General features: G+C 40.7%; 1 protein-coding gene across 1 annotated transcript; it reads left to right on the top strand.

Moving 5' to 3' along the window:
- Positions 1-542: 542 nt before the first annotated feature.
- On the top strand, positions 543-16,046 carry apobb.1 (apolipoprotein Bb, tandem duplicate 1). Its single transcript, XM_078275236.1, has 29 exons — positions 543-620; positions 938-970; positions 1,110-1,222; positions 1,326-1,471; positions 1,585-1,720; positions 1,847-2,020; positions 2,379-2,503; positions 2,607-2,692; positions 2,803-3,247; positions 3,371-3,485; positions 3,569-3,715; positions 3,804-4,015; positions 4,146-4,341; positions 4,436-4,615; positions 4,698-4,901; positions 5,015-5,182; positions 5,278-5,483; positions 5,777-5,959; positions 6,053-6,183; positions 6,288-6,498; positions 6,588-6,760; positions 6,991-7,151; positions 7,238-7,347; positions 7,439-7,812; positions 8,050-14,079; positions 14,171-14,282; positions 14,373-14,396; positions 14,536-14,722; positions 14,821-16,046. The coding sequence occupies exons 1-29, from the start codon at positions 566-568 to the stop codon at positions 15,814-15,816; spliced, it is 11,433 nt and encodes a 3,810-aa protein (XP_078131362.1). The 5' UTR covers positions 543-565; the 3' UTR covers positions 15,817-16,046.
- Positions 16,047-17,088: the final 1,042 nt, after the last annotated feature.

Here is a 17,088-nt window from a genome sequence, read left to right as displayed (position 1 = left end):
ATAGAATAATTCTTAATTTAATGTACTGCAAGTGTTACTTCTTTTATTGACAAATGGACAACACAAAGAAATGGGCCTAGATGTGACTAAAAACTAGATAAGGTAAAGTAAATACATTGTGACCACACAGCTGCTCTTCATGGATATTTCAATTATATTAGACGTAGTGAAGTATTATTTCAATAAAACCACCAGTATCTGAAAAGGCTAAGCTTTAATGTGCTTTATTCAATTAAAATATATCATCCAAAGTCCTACGTGCATTTAAAAAAACACATAAAATGCACCTTTAATGTGGTTTAAAAAGGGACATTTAAAGATTTAACTGATTCATCAGTGTTGTAAGCTTCTGTGCTTTGAGCCATGGGTATCTTTTTAAACCTTTTGCCTTTGTCCCTCCACACAGGAGGGTGGGGTGGACTTTGAGCGTTCAAAGCACTGTCTGTGCTGTCCAGTCCCCAGACAGAGCCCAGCTAAGGGTATAAAAGTCCCGAGCTGAAGCTGAGAAATTAGTCTCAACTGAGTACTCGCCAGTACCAAAGGAGAGAGCTTCAACGAACCCATCATGGGGGACTCAAAGCTCTGCCTTTTGCTGCTCCTCAGCACATCTACCTTGGCTTGTGAGTAGTTGGCTTAGTATAACAATGTAAAAAAAATAATTGGAGTTAACATCTTTTCAATATGGCGTTATGATTTCCCACTGTTGTTTTTTTTGCAAATTATTTAATCACATTTTTTCCTAAATTGTATTATATTCTTTTTTACAAACCTTTAAATGTATGTTATAACAAACTTTAAAAAATAACATGGAGACATGCTACAATAATAATGTTTACTGAGGACCTATGAATTAGTGTAGTTATAGTAGTAAAGTCGTTGTAGTCAGTCGCATTAGAATTACTAAAGAGTAATTTATATGACTTTTTTTCTTGCCCAGTTGCCCAAGATGAAGATCAGCCAGCCTGCCTGCGTAAGTTACACCAAAGTACTTGCTGTGATCATGCTTGTGTTAATAAATGAGAAATTGTGTTGACATCCAGTCTACACATTGACAATAATTTTAGGGTAGTAAATAGATTGCTTTTACATAGATTTTTTTCTTCTTCTAGTGGCCCAAAGGTACAAGACCTTACACAAGTATGAGTACCAGTATGAAGCTGAATCTTTGAATGCCATCAACGGAGCCTCACAGCTCAAGAACGGACCCAAGGCCTCTTGCACGGTATGAGAAAGATCTTTTACAATCATCTTTAGTCATCTGATTTTTTCATAAGAAGTTTCTCAGAGAGTGAGTTAAAAAAACAAACATTTACCGTATTTCACAGGTTGAAATTGAAGTGCCTCAGACATGTAGTTTCATCATCCGCACCACTGGCTGTAGCCTGAGTGAGGTGGTCGGCATGGACACAGCGGGCAACCCTGAGTTCAGTCCTGCACCCAGCTCTGATGCCTTTGCTGCTGAAATGGAGAGGTATGTGACTCAAAAAGTCAAAGATTCTTTTTTTTGAAACTGTATTATCAATCTGATATTTTTTGGAGGTTTTGCTCTGATAGATAAACTCAAACATCATACATTTTCTGTAGATATCCTCTGAAGGTTGTGGTTGAGGGTGTGTACGATGTGAAACTTTACCCCGAGGACGGTGAGACAACAACCATCCTGAACATCAAGAGGGGTATTATCTCTGCCCTGGCTGTGCCTCTACTGGAAGAAGATATGGTACATTCATTAACCAGGAACATGCTTACAAATCTGCATATTTTAGTAGAACCATTAAAGTAAACCAAGCTAATTTTACAGTTTTAAAATAATTTGCTGTAGTACATTTTCTCTTGTCAATATTAGAGAACAAAATCAATATTTCAGCCCACTATCCATGGCAAGTGCAAGACCGATTACAAAGTCAACGCGAGAGAGGATATTGCAACTGACATCAGCCTCACCAGGGACCTGTCCAGATGTGACAAATTTGTCCCAATGAGAGATCACACCAGCCCCTTGGCACTTATCTCTGGCATGGTAAGATCACCAACTGTCCATGGTAGCAACATTAACTTTTTAGACAAATCTTCAAGAGTTGATTTAATAAATACCTACTTCATGTCAGCTTTTCCACTAGAAACATATACTGTCCTATACATCCAGTCTTGGATCAAAATCTCCCCGTTGCATAGAAAAGACAAATTATGTTGTGACAGCACCAAGAGTATTTTTTTGTAAGTTAGAAGAAAAGAAAATGCATTAGTTAAGTTGAGTTGACAAAACAACAATGTTGAAAAGACAAAAAAGGCACTACTGACAGGAACTAAAGTAAACTATTCAACTATTTCACTTTGATTAATTCACTGCATTAATATGAGTTTTTGTCTATTTTCAGCACTACCCTCTTGCCCAGCTGGTCAGAAGCTCCCAGTCCTGCAACTACAAGTTTGACAATGAGAAAAAACACATGACCTCTGGGTCTTGCACAGAGAACCACATCCTCATTCCCTTCTCTCACAAGTAAGTCCAACCTTGTATTAGACTCTATGAAATGCTCTGTCTTTTACGTGTGCATACTGATATATCTTCTTCAACAGTATTTTAAGCATGTGTATTCCTACAGGGGAGAGTATGGAGTTACCAACGTTGGAAAGCAAGAACTGACTCTGGTTGAGGTTTCTCCTCACAATGACAGAGTCTTTGACCACAGTAAGCCCTTTGTTTCTTTGTATTTTTTTTTTCATTTATAGTTGATTGTGTTAAAATGGTCACTAAATATAACATTAAGTCATTATAACCATGTTGCTTGTGTATCACAGGTGACATTGTCAAGGGTCTTCACATGGAGGCTGTTGAGGACAAGAGTGCTGTCCAGGATAAAGATGCAGGTCTGAACCTCCTGAGAGAACTGGCCACTCTGCCCGAGACCGAGGGTGAGAGGAGGGCCCACCTCTTCCACAACATTGTCACCATGGTCCGTGGAATGAAGACTGACACCCTTAGTCCCGCCATTCCTGAGGCTCTTGCAGTGTCCCCTGTCCTGACCTACCAGGTCTTGGCCCAGTGTGGAACCCCTGAGTGCAGCAGCGCCATCATGCAGATCCTCAGGACTTTTGATACCTCCTCAGTCGAGGTTGATGCCGGTGTTTTTGCTATGGGACTCGTATCCAATCCTTCTGCCCTCTTGATCAATGACATGCTCGAGATGGCCAAATACAAGCCCAGCAAGCCCATCATGTATGCCCTGAGCAATGTTGTCAAGAGGTAACCACACTTTATTCCAGGTTAAATATCGCTACATTTATTAACAATAGTAACATTTTACCACTTTGTGTACACAAAACAGACTACACAGACTTTTAATTCAATTTTGTTTTTGTTCAACAGGTTTTACAAAGCTGAGGGAAAACTGATCCCTGAGATTCACTCTGTTGCTGAGTTCATGGCTGCCCAGTTGGGTGACTGTTCTGGTGACAATGACAAAACTTTCATGACGCTGAGAGTGGGTAACCTTCCCCATAGATCAACATTTCATTGACTGCCAACACAAATAGGCAAAATATTAACATGTCCAAATAATTCCAGGTTATTGGAAACATGGCTCCAGCTCTGGTATCTGCTGGCCCCGCACTCAGATCTACTGTCATCCAGTGTGTGAACCAACCTGCTGCTTCCCTGAATGTGCAGCAGGCTGCCATCCAAGTGTTCAGGCTGACTCCCGTCCCTGAGGAGGCATGTCAAATTATTTCAAAGGTTCGACACATCATTGGAATACTTTTTTCTAATGTATACTCATTTTATTGATGTCTATTGGTCACAGGGCAGAGAGATTATCATGCAGGTGCTTTTGGACAGTGCCAGCCCCATGCAAAAGCGTATTGCTGCTTATCTGGTACTTATGAAAGACCCCCAGCCCACTGAACTGGCCCAGCTGGCTGATGCCTTGCCCAATGAGCAGGACAAACAAGTCAAGAGCTTTGTGATCTCCCACATTACCAATATTTTGTCCTCAACTGAGCCAGAGACCCAAGAGTAAGTGAAAAGCAGTTTCAGCTTTATTTATATTTCTTAAATGTGTTGTTTCACTACATGCTGAGTAATCTCAGTCTGGATTTGAGCACTATTGGATGTTTAACAGTAATACGTCTTTTCATTCCTGCAGATTGAGACAGAAGATTCGTGATGCCCTGCAAGGTAATGAGGTCGGGCCCACCATGGACCCCATTAAGTTCTCTCGCAACTACAAGCTCGGATCTGTGGAGGGTAACATGATCTTTGAGGGTACCAGCTACCTGCCCAAAGAGGTCATGCTTGAAATGACTCTGAAGGCATTTGGCTATGACATTGACATGATGGAGGTAAACATTTTGGGCAGTTTAAATCTAAATTGTGCTTTGAGACTATTTTTTAGATCGCTAATTTGTAACAGTGAAAAATGTGTTACCTTTACAGATTGGTATGGAGGGCAAAGGATTTGAGCCAACTGTTGATGCCCTGTTTGGAGAGAATGGCTTCTTCCCTGACACTGCCCTGAAGACAATGTACTTTGTTTCTGACAACATGCCACTCAAAGTCAGTGAGATCCTGCAGAACATGCTGCCTGCTCTGAAAAAGGATAGGATGAAGAGACAGGTACTAAAACCACTGTAATTATGGTGATATTTTTTTCAATAATGAAAATATCTTCTAATAGAGAGTGCACATCAATGTTTAGGCCTCCCAGAACCTGATGCGGGAGATTGGACGCAACCTCAACAAACTTGTGAGGGAAATGAAGACGGCACAGTCTCCAGAGGCAATGGTTTATCTGAGACTTTTAGGAAATGAGCTGGGATATCTGACGACCAACGAAATGGAAGAGATGGCCTACTCTGCTGCCATGATGATTGACAGCATGTTCAAGATGTTCCCTACTGATGTAAGGACACTTTTTTTTAAAGAGCATAGTGGACAATAAAACAATGCATTTATTTAGAAATTCCTTTCTTTTTTATTATTTAAATATGTTATGTGTATTTTTATTTGCAACAGATCATTAAGGCACTGATGACCAAGGCTGACAACACATTCTTTGCCCACTACATCTTTATGGACAATGAATTCTTCCTGCCTACTGTCACTGGGGTGCCTCTGAGGATTGCACTGTCTGGTACTTTCACCCCTGGCATTAAGGGTGGACTTCAGATTGCTCGTGACATGGTAATTATTCAAAAATGCATTTTAATGCCACCAATATTTGTTCAATAATAAACAGCATCAACTAAACATTTCTCATTTCTCCTGTGTCCACACAGAGTGAAGTGACCTTCATGCCCTCTGCTGGCATTGAGTTTGTATCGCAAATTGGGTCCCACATCCCTGAATATGTCAACTCTGGATTAGAGATACACACCGACATTTTCCATGAAAGTGGCCTTAGTGCCCAGATCTCCATGGAACGTGACAATGTAAAGCTGACCATTCCTGCTCCAACCAGTCCTACTAAGCTCTTCCAAATGACGTAAGTCCAAGTAGAACTTATGAGGAAAACAACTTTGGTTGTAATGTTACTATTAAGATAGCTAATTTAATGTATAAAGGCAATAATTGTATTTAACAATGTTAAAGATAGCCATGTTTGAAGCTTTTGACCTCACCATCCAGCTTTCTGTCATCATAGACCAATAAAAATAATTAAGGAGATCTTATATCTTTGAATGCAACAATTTAACTTTTCTTTAACTACTCCACCCTCTTCTATTTAGATTAAAACAGCCAAAGTTGCATTCTAACTTTTCTACATTTAAAACTTAGAAACACCCTGGTGGCAGTGACTGGATCACAGGTGAAGACCATTCCCTCTATGGTGATGGATAAGGTTGATGTTAGCGAGTGCACTCCCTTCTTTGCTGGAATGAAATACTGCACTGCTCTGCAGTACACTGATGCTTTCTCTCAGGAGACAGCCCCCTACTTCCCCATCACCGGAGACAGCAAGTGAGCAAGACTTTCCAAACTACCAGCACATAATTGTCTTTTTTAAATAAGTTACCTACCAATATTGGCAAATTAACTGAATAATTTTACTAGATTTGCTGTGGAGCTCCATCCTACTGGTGAAGTCACTGAGTACACAGCCACTGTTGCCTATGAGCTCCTCAAGGAGGGAGAAGAGGGCCGGCAGAAGGTTGACTCTGTGAAGTTTGTTCTGAGGGCAGAAGGTAATGGAAGATATTACAAAATCTTTCTTGCTTATTACTAGCTCAGTTTGCTCTGACGTTTAGTGGAGTCAAGTAATATTAACCTATTGGTTGGTCAACAACAGGTTCAGCTCCCACTGAAGCCAGAGCAATCATGAAATATAACAGAAGAAAGAATGTCATCACAGCGGACATACAGATCCCTGACTATGATGTGGAGGCTGGGCTCAGACTGGGTGTTGTCGATGGAAACACCAAGGGCAAAGGAACTCACTCCATTTCTCTTGACTTCATAAACAAGAACATCCCTCAGCTCTCCCTGGTTGGACGTGCCAAGTAAGAAAATCAACCATAAATCCTTATGATATAACATTAATGTGAACCTCATCATTGAGATTACGCTAACTCACTGACACATTTTTCAGTCTGAAGGCCATGAAGGAAGGTATGCTGCAAGTCCAACTTCTTGTCCCTTCATTCAATGCTGATGCCACCATCACAGCTAACATGAAACGTGATGAAGAATTGGAATTGGAGGTTAAGAGTGAAATCAAGGTCATGGACGCCACCTCTGAGCAGAAAATCACAATGAAATATGGTAATGTTATTTTCCAGTTAGCCTTTTTTTCAGAATATTACATAAAAATGAATTTAATAGTCGCTTACGTCTTAGATGGTACCAATAATATAGGGCCCTTTTTTCCTGAGAGAATATTACAAATTTGATTTGTTAAGAGTAAATTTACTCCTGGCTTAATTCTAACCTGGGGATTAGAGGAATACTTTCTCTTGTCACGGAATTTAATTCATTGTTTTCTATTGTTGCAGATGCCAGCAAGTTTGAGGTTGAACTCAAGTCAGATGTGACCACTGAGACCACCAGCTTGCCAAATGCTGATATTGTTGAGAAGTATAGTAACCAAATTCTTGACATGGAAATCGGGCAGACTGACATGAAAGTCCGTCACATCTTCAAGAAGTTTGTGGAGGTAGGAATCTAAGATTTAACAATTATTCACATTTTCTTCGGTAAAAATGTGTAGCATGCATATAACACTGGTTCCCGTTGTCTTAGGCAGCAAACAACTACATTGAAAAGTATGGGGCTGATATCCCTTACATTCAGAACTTCAGAGTGCCTGATATGCCTGAGATTTCCCTGCCAGAGACACTGTTCCTCAATAAGTAAGTCTGAAAGCACTCAGTGAACAATATCTTAACCTTTAGAAAATATTATTGAAGGTTTATTGATTTGTACCTTTCTTGTTCATAACAGTGAGGCAAAGGCTGTCTACTACTTCAACAATGAGCGCTTCACCATTGCTATCCCTCTCCCTCTTGGAGGAATGTCAACAGAAGAGCTTAACTTCCCACAAGCTTTAACCACACCTAGCGTGTCTCTACCCGAGTTTGGACTGGAGATCGTCTCCATACAAATCCCCATCCCAGAGCTTGTTGTCCCTGAGAGCCTTACTCTGTCCATTCCTCTTTTTGGCAAAGCTGAGGTTTCAACTCTGATGAAAAGCAACCTATATGACATGGAGGCCTCAATGGCTGCTGGCAAAGATGTTGTGGAGACACCAAGCTACTCAGCTAAGTTTGATGTGAAAGGAACCTCCCCACTTGACATTCTCTCAATAAAGATTGAAGGTATTGTAAAGTAAATACTATTCATGAATTTAGGGATTTTTAGACTGTTATTAACTTAAAGTTGAAAGTATGTCATGTTCACTCCAGGTACAAGTTTTTAGTTTTAAACTTTAAGTGATGTGAAACAATGTGACTTAATTCAGTTACAATGTTGCAGTGTTTTCAATTTCAGTTAAATGATTCAATTATCTGTTATCAAGCTACTAATCTAATTTTCTTCTTTTGTGTTTTATTTAGGATCTGGACTGTTGGCCATCGCTGATTCCATCAAAGCCCATTTGAAAAGCTCTTTGGCCCATAAATTCCTTGAAGCCAGTATTAGTATCGTTGAGGATGCAACCATCACAGACAAAATCAATTTGAAATCAAGCAGCAAGATTGAAGCCACAAGTCCCTTTGGTCTCATTATTGCATTGGAGCAAACTAGTATGACTGGATTCAACACTGAAGAAATATCTGCTGAAAGCAACTTTGAGGGAAAGTTCACGGCTGGACCCATGTATGGCAAGACCATTTCAACCCAGTCATTTTCCATCTTCCCACTTAGGCCAGAAGCAAAGATTGATTCTACTTTTGAGTTTGACTCCACCATCGTTAAGGCCCAGAACACAATTGCAGCAACCTATGCCAATGGTGAATTCTCAGTTGCGTCTAACACCAATGCCTTTGAAGACATCTTGACCCATGTTGCTGAGCTTTCCTTCAAAGACAGCAAGCTGACACTGAAATGTGATGCAAATGCCCTTGCTCTTGGCATGAAGATCCGCAACCAGGCTGAAGCCTCTGCTGGAGCTGGTGAAGTTGTCATGAGAATGGAGACAAATGCAGACCACTCTGAAAACCGTGTTTACTCTTTGCTGACTGCCTCTTTTGATGTCAATGGTCTGGCTGTAAACAGCGATGCCACCATGAAGCTTTTTGAGAATGAGGCTACTCACAAGGCAAATCTGAAAATGAACAAGGACGGTTTGACCACAAGTGGAACAACCACCCTCCAAAGCCCCCTGTCCCTGGAAAACACCTTCAATGCTGGGCTTGATGCTTCAAGAGCTACTCTATCTTTTACCAACAAGGCTGCAATGCATGACATCAAGGCTGATAATGCCAACACTCTGACCATTACTCTATCTAGCCTTGACTTCAACTCAAAGGCTGAAGCTTCCGCCAGTGAGTATGCCTCTTACACCCATGATATTACCATTGACCTAAAACCCTACACTGCTTCTGCAAATGTTAATAACAACTTGAAACTTCTGGCGGCCAACTTCATTAATGAGGCTCAGCTGCAGGCAGAGCTTTACAAGATGGACCTGACTGGAAGCTTGAAAGCAATCTATGGTGCAGAAGAGATCAAGCACACCTATCAGGTAAACTATGCTGATATGACAGCTAATGCAAAATGCAGCACCACTGGAAAACTCCTTGGAACTCACATGAGCCACAACACCGAGCTTGAAGTTGTCGGTCTTGCTGCCAGGATCACCAATGATGCCCGTTTCAACTCACAACCAATGCGCTTTGACCACACTATCCGTTGCAGCATTGTTCCTTTTGATTTCAACCTTGATGCCATTTTTAATGCTGATGGAGACATTACCATGTATGGAAAGCACAGTGCCCAGCTCTATGGCAAGTTCCTCCTTAAAGCGCAGCCCCTGGCTTTTGCTAGCTCACATGAATGCAGGGCATCAGTAAACCAACAGCTAGATAGCGGTTTTGCTCTTGAGACCACAATTGACAACAAGATGGATACTGTTCTGTCACTCCAAGAGCAGAAAAACAGTTTTAGAATGAAGTCTAAAATGAATGAGCACGCCTTTAATCAGGACATGAGTGTTTACAACACTGCTGAGAGAACTGGAATTGAGGTTTCTGGCACCATCCTCACAAACATGCTCAATAAAGACTCCACGGAGACCCAGGAATTCACCATCTCTTCATTCCTCAAGTATGACAAGAACACACATAGCCAAATAATTCAGTTCCCTCTAATTGAAAATCTGCCTGCCTTCTTGGAAAGCATCAAGGGCGTTGTTGTCCGTGTTGCAGAGGCACTGCAAGACTACATAAAAGATGAGGAGATTAGGGCTAAACTTGAGGCTCTTCCCCAGTATGTAAGTGACCTTGTTTCTCAACTCAACATAGAAGGCAAAGTCGTTCAACTGAAACAGTATTTTGATGATTTTACCCAAGCATATGTCATCTCCATGGAGGATGTTGAAGCCTCTTTGAGAAACCTTAAGGTTACTGTTGAGAAACTGCTGGCTGATCTTACAGTTTACATCCAACACTTTGCTGGTATGGTAAAAGAGGTCATTGTTAGTGGAACTTTCCCTGAAACCCTCATTCAGAAGATTCAGGAACAGTTGAATGCCATTAATGAGGAGTATGACATCAAGGCAATGGTTGTGTATGTGATTGATACCATGAAGGAGATGATCCAGCAGATTGACTTGGAAAAACTTAAGGGCAGCAGCATAGCATTCCTGCGTGATATTGATTCTAAATATGAAGTCAAGGCTAAACTACAAACAATCATGAGTGATGTGAAACAAATAATTGAGACCTTTGACATGCAAAAATATGTTGTTGTGCTGAAGGAGTTCATTTCATCCATCAACTTTAAAGATCACATTGAGGAACTAGTGAGTCAGATTCCTACTGAGATTTTCAATGATATGTCAGATTACATTAAGGAAATGATTCAGGATCTTGACATCCTAGGTAAGATCAATACATTCTATGCCAAGATGAGAGAGTTGATTGTAAAGTTTGAGGCTGACAAAAAGGTTCAGGCTGTCTTGGAAAAGGCTGTTGAGCTCATCAAGCAATTTAAAATTGAGGAAACTTGTAGGGCTGTAGCCAACATGGTGAAGGATGCAGACATCCCTACCAACTTCATGCAAGTCTTCCAGGGTGCTATCAACTACTTGAAAACAACTGAGATTAAGGATATAATTCAACAGCTGAATATGTACATTAAAACCTTTGTGGACATGCTGAAGTCACTGGATTACAATGACTTTGTGAATTATGCCAATCAAATAATTGCTCAGTACACAGTTTTCGTGAATGAACTGATCAGGACTCTTGAAATTCCCCAGAAACTTGAGGCAACAAGAGACTTTGTCAACCTTGTCATATCCTCTGTTAGAGGCTTTATGGAAAGATTGAGAGAAATCAAAGTTGCAGAAATGATTAAATCTGTAAAGGATATCATTGACCAGGTTGTGCTTGACAGTGTTAAGAGATTTGCTGAATTTATAAAACAGAAAATTACAGATCTGGATATCAAAGCTGAGATAACCTCTTATCTGGATTGTGTGAGCAAATACTACAAGAGGATCATCACCATCATCACTGATATGTCCAACAATATGGTTGAGATGATTAAGAACATGGCACCTGAGCAAAAAATCATCAGCGAAATTCAGCAGATCATTGAAGGGCTCATTACTGAACTCAAGAAGGCTGAGTTGAACATGCCATCCTTCATCATTCCCCTCACTGATCTTGTTGTGCCTTCTGTGAAGTTCAGCATGGACACGCTTGAACAGTTTGAAATCCCAACACAGCTAGACATCCCTGAGTTCACCATCCTGGGCTTCCATACTGTGAAAGCCACCACAATTTCCTTTGATGACATCAAGCAGAGAATCATTGAAATTATTGATTACATTGTAAACTTTGAGATCAAAATGCTTGATGTGGATGCTTTCTTTGGAGACCTGTCCCTGAACTACCTTCCTTCCATTCCTGAGATGACCTTCCCAGTAATCGCCGTTCCTGAGATTGCATTCCCTACCATTCCACAAGTTCCTGTAGAAAAGCTTGTTAAGTCTCTTCAGGTTCCTGATATCACATTGCCAACCATTCCAAATCAGATCATGGTCCCATGCTTTGGTAAACTCTATGGTGAGATCAAATTCCTAACTCCCATCTACACCGTCAAGACTTCTGCTGAGTTACAGAACTCCACTGAGAGTGAAATGACACCTCAATTCACTGGATTCCTTACTTCCCAGGCCACATCTCCAAGTTTTGACATTCTAAATTACAAAATTGACTCCACTGCTCGTATTGCATTCCCAAAAATGAGTCGTGTTGTCCTTGCAGAGACTCTTACGTTCAACCATCTTGCTCTTGAAGTTGAACATCAGGCATCTGTAACTCTCTATGGCCAATCAGCCCAGGCCCAAGGCAAAACTACAATTAAGGTTATGACTACACCTTATACTGCTGACTTTATGAACACAGCCTTTTTTGCTATGGCGGAGGGAATGACTTCCTCTCTCGATACAACTTACAATCATGTAGTGGACCTCCCAATTGTTAATGTCAGGAGTGAGGCCTCTGTAACCCAGAAAGCAATTGCTCGCCAAGATGGCTTCACCCTCACGTTAGCAGTTGACAATTCAGGCACTGGCAAACTCAATGCTGATGATGGCACCCACAAGAGCAACTTGCAATTGTCACTCACTCCTAGCCTTGTCACGTTAACTTTCTCTGGAGACACAGACTCAACCATCTTAAAGATGAAACAGCAAATTACTGCTGAATCTGGCCCCCTTAGCTACTTCAAGTTTAAAATCCACAATGAGGCAGAGGCACCAATAATTAAGAACAGTCTTGTTGTGGCATCTGGACAGGTCAACCTTAATGATATGAAGGCTGAGCTGAATGCAAACCATGACACAGAACTGTATGGTGCAGTCAATGGAGTCCTGTCAAATGGAATCAACATTGTAGTCCGTCCTGTTGAGTTTGTCTTTGAATTCCAAAACAAAGGAAATGCCAAGGTCAACATTTTTGAAAGTCTGATTGCTAAGATAGATCTGCAGAATGATTACTCAGCCACCTTCAAACCTAACAGCCAACAGATGAACACAGTAACTCTGGCTCGTCTTAATCAGTACAAAATATTCTACAACTTCACTGTTGACAATAGTGAAAATGAGGCTGGCATCTTTGTTGCAATGGAAAGTGAGGCCAATCTTGACTTCCTGACATACCCTATCAGCGTTCCTGAGATTGACCTGCCTTTTGTTGACTTCCGTACTCCAGCTATTAGTGATCTGAACTTGTATGAGCAGACTGGATTAAAGAACATTTTAACTACCACTGAGCAATCTGTGGACGTGGATGCCAAGATTGTGTACAAGAAAAGCCAGGCTGCCCCCCTTGTTGATATGATGGGTTTAATCCAGATTCCATCTATGGGTAACCTGATCACAGAGCTGTCTGTCAAGTCTGCCATCCTTAATCTGAATGCCAATGCTGGATTGTATGCTGAGGATGATTTTGTGTTCCGTCTGGGAGCTACTACAGCCTCTGTGTTTGAGGGTCTTCAAGCCAAACTTGATGGCACCACCAGTCTGACCACCAAGAGAGGAATCAAGTTGGCCAATTCCCTGTCCCTTGAAAATCAACACATCGAAGGCACTCATGACAGCTCCATCAGTATGAGTACTGAGACTTTTGAAACTGCCATCTCTGTGGCTACTGTTGCAAAGATTGCCCTGCCTATACTCAATTTGGATGCAAACCAAAATTTGGTTGCAGACACCAAAACCAAAGCAAATGCTGTCTCCACCTTCAGGATTAAGGGTGATTTAAATCTCCCTGTAATCAAGGCTGTTGGAAAGGCTGAAGCAGACCACAGTCTGAAGCTGGAGGGAAGCTTTGAGTATGTCTCCATAGAGTCATCTACTAAGGCCAACATGGATGGCACAGTGCTTGAAGACTATCTACTTTTGGGAGTCCTGGATAATGACGCTAATCTGTATCTGAATAAGGATGGCCTACGCTCCACCTCCAAGGTTATTGCTGATGCCAAGCTTAACCAAGGCGCCACCAAAGTCATGGGCATGGATGTAAATGAGAATATTGCTGTTGAAGCCTCCCTGAGCCGTGTGTATGCAGTGCTGAAGTACACTGGCAACAACGAAGCAAACCTGTTTGATTTCAACACCAACGGGAAGCATGTTGTCCAGGCTACCATTGATCTTGCCCCAACCTCTTCCTTGACTGCTGATATGGAGATTGATATATCTCAGCCAAGCAGCCTGGGTGACCTCACCATCTTTGAGAAAATTGTTGCTGATGTGACAGCGGCAAAGCAGACGATCTCCACCAATGGCAAGTTTGTCAGCCCGCTGTACACCACAGATCTGACAGCTGAAGTAGAGGGCGATGCCCCTGTCTTCAAAGTTATCTTAAAGTCCTCTGCCACCTCGGTCATTGTGCTCTTGGAATATGACATGGATGGTGAGTTGATCTAATTCCCTGAATACATGTATCTGTTTTATGTTGCAAGCATTGTTGAGCACTAAATCTTACAAAATATTTCTTTTATTAGCTTCTACTATTGTGAACTTTGAGAATGAAGCTCTGAACATGGTCAACAAAGTTGTCCTGACACATGCTGAAATGACCATGGATGTCAATCATGTTATTACCCAAGCCTTGAGGTAACATCCTGTGTGTTTTACAATTCATGCTGAAAAATTACTTATAAAATTCAAGTTTAAAGTAATTAACTCATTTATTTCACATTTTAGGAAAAAGCGCCAGGCTGATAACAGGTAAATATTCAATCTACAGTATTTTCTACATTTTCATCTTGACCATTTATCTAATGTGCATAAATCAAAATCCTTCATATCAAATATCAGGTAAAGAATTAATTATGTTTTCTAATTTGAAATGCTTTATTTCTCTTAGTTACTCTCGCCACACCCTGAATCTGGACATCACCAGTCCTACTTTCACTGATGTGAACCTTCGTTATGCTGCTCGCAGAGATAGTATCAGTGCTTCAGTATCTACCCCATCCACTGGCTTCCTGGGCCTTCAATTCAATTGCAGAGTCCCATCTCAGATGATGGCAAGAGTCTATGGTCGTTATCCTGTGAGTATCACTAGCATTACCTTATTAATACAATGGAAAACTAAATACCAAAATAAAAATGTAGCTAAAATAATATTTTCTTTTCTTCTGTTAAACAGTCTGCCCCAGAGGTTGATGTTGACATCTTGGTCATCAAATCATCTTCTAAGGATGCTGACAAGACAAACCTGCAGATTGCCTACAACATGGAGGCACCCAAAGTAATGCTCAATGAATTCAAGATGAGACTCCCTTCCATCATCTCTACATTCACAATGTTTGCTGACAAGTACCAGATCACAAGCAACATGGAAGAGTTGAAAAACTCTGTTGTCAACCGCATTAGCGAGGCCTATAGTGCTGCAATCAACTATGACACTCAATTAAGCCAGGTGTCAATTTTCTTCAGGAACATAATTGTCCAGTACCAGAAGACTCTTCAGGTATTTTTGGATGCTGTCGTCAAGGCCTTGAGGGAAACCCAGTTCAAACTGCCTGGGTCTGATGAGATGACCACGCTCCCTGAGGTCCTGAGGAAGCTGACCAGCAGCATTGCTGCAATGCTAGATAAGACCCTGCAGACTATCAAAGACAACATGGAGGTCTACTACAACTCCTTTGTTGAGCAGATCAGCAGTGTAAAATTGCGCATGCCAGTTGGTGACGCAGTCACTGGAGGCCAGATCTTGGATCAGGTCAAAACAGGTTTTAAGAACATCTTTGATGAACTGGTGGACTTTGTAAAAAATATGGAAAGTCTTGACACAATACTAGTGAAGATGGGTGAGACCCTGAAGGCTGTTGTTGAGAAATCTCAGGAGTTTGTTGACTCTGTCAAGTCTGACTATTTAGATGCAGTGTTCATCAACATCAATGTCCTCTATCGTAACCTTGTCACAGTCTTAAAGAATGTTGTTGACCAGATCTCTGCCCTAAATATGGAGCAGCTAAACAATTCATTTGAGTACATCATTGACATGTTCGTTTATGTAGTGGATCAGTTCAATAACACTGTTTATGGTTTCCTGCAGCAAGCTTCAGAGGAGGCTCAAGCCTACATGAAAGTTAGTGAAGGAAGGCTTGAGATTGACCTTCCATTTTCCTTCCAGCAGTGAGGAACCCTCAGACTGAGGCCTAAGTCCAAATGAAACACTACCATCTGTTCAAAACACATGCTTGGAAGAAGTATGGACAATTTGCTCTTTAACCATATTTATAACAATGAGTTCAACAAAAACACATGTTGTATCATTTTCATTGAGATGGTTTATTGTGTACAAACATTGAAGATGTAAAATGTTATTGAAACTCACCTTCCTGCAATGAGAAAACATCAATAAAATATATTAATGCAATTTGTAAATGTCTGATTTTGTGCTTTGTGATGTTTTTATGGAATGCACATCCAAACTTTAAAGAGCAGCTATTATACTACTTTTCTGGTCAAACTTTGCATCTTCTCTTGTTGCGTCACAAAGACTAACCCAACAGACAACCAACATGCACATACAGTATGTTTTGAACCTGTATATGCTCAATGTGCTAAATTGTGACCAAATATATTATTTAAAAAAAGAATAAAATTAATTAAATATGACCCTGCTTAAATCACAGATAAGAAGTATTTAGACCATTTGTGGGCTGTTTATCAGAATTCAAAAGCATCCAGACTGATTCTCATGTAGTAATTGTTGTATCTCTTACCAGGTATTCTCTCTGCTACCTCCTGGGTTTTCTGTTTGGATTAATATCACCTTCGTTGAAGACTAATTTACATCAGACTTATTAGGAAAGATTATAACCTCTCTCATACCAGGAGTGTGAGATTTTCTAAAATAGAGGAGAAATACAAAAACCTCACATTACAAATTGTCCAAGTATAGTTCACTGGTTACAATATATTTTTGATAGTAATTGTCTCTTAAAGGTTCCTTTTGGAATTTTTGACCTTTAGTAGTATTACTGAGCTTGTTTTCTATGAGGGGTCCCTGTTTTGTTTATCTTGTGCACACAAATGAGAATGCACATGCTCACACAACACACACACAAGGTCACACAATACAACCAATGTTGTCACAACATTCCACAACATGTCAAGATTTGCAGCAATGCTGCAAACTAACAATTATATAAATAATGCTGGATTTAACATTTTAAACATTTGCTTTACAAATGTCTTATTTTTCAGGAAATGCACTTGACATGTTTGTTAGACCTCAATGATACACACAATGTGAATGTAAACAGCACTTGTATTTGTTTACCAGGAAACTCGACAGGGCCCCTTGCCTCTTGCCCTTCCAGGATAGCGAAAGCACATACAGATCACTGATCAATGTGTTCACTGCCATCTAGTGGTGAAATCTGTGATTTGTCAAACCAAGTGT

Source organism: Sander vitreus, chromosome 18 (assembly GCF_031162955.1).
Source record: "Sander vitreus isolate 19-12246 chromosome 18, sanVit1, whole genome shotgun sequence".
NCBI classification, from domain to species: domain Eukaryota; kingdom Metazoa; phylum Chordata; class Actinopteri; order Perciformes; family Percidae; genus Sander; species Sander vitreus.
This window is presented reverse-complemented; position numbering and strand designations above follow the sequence as displayed.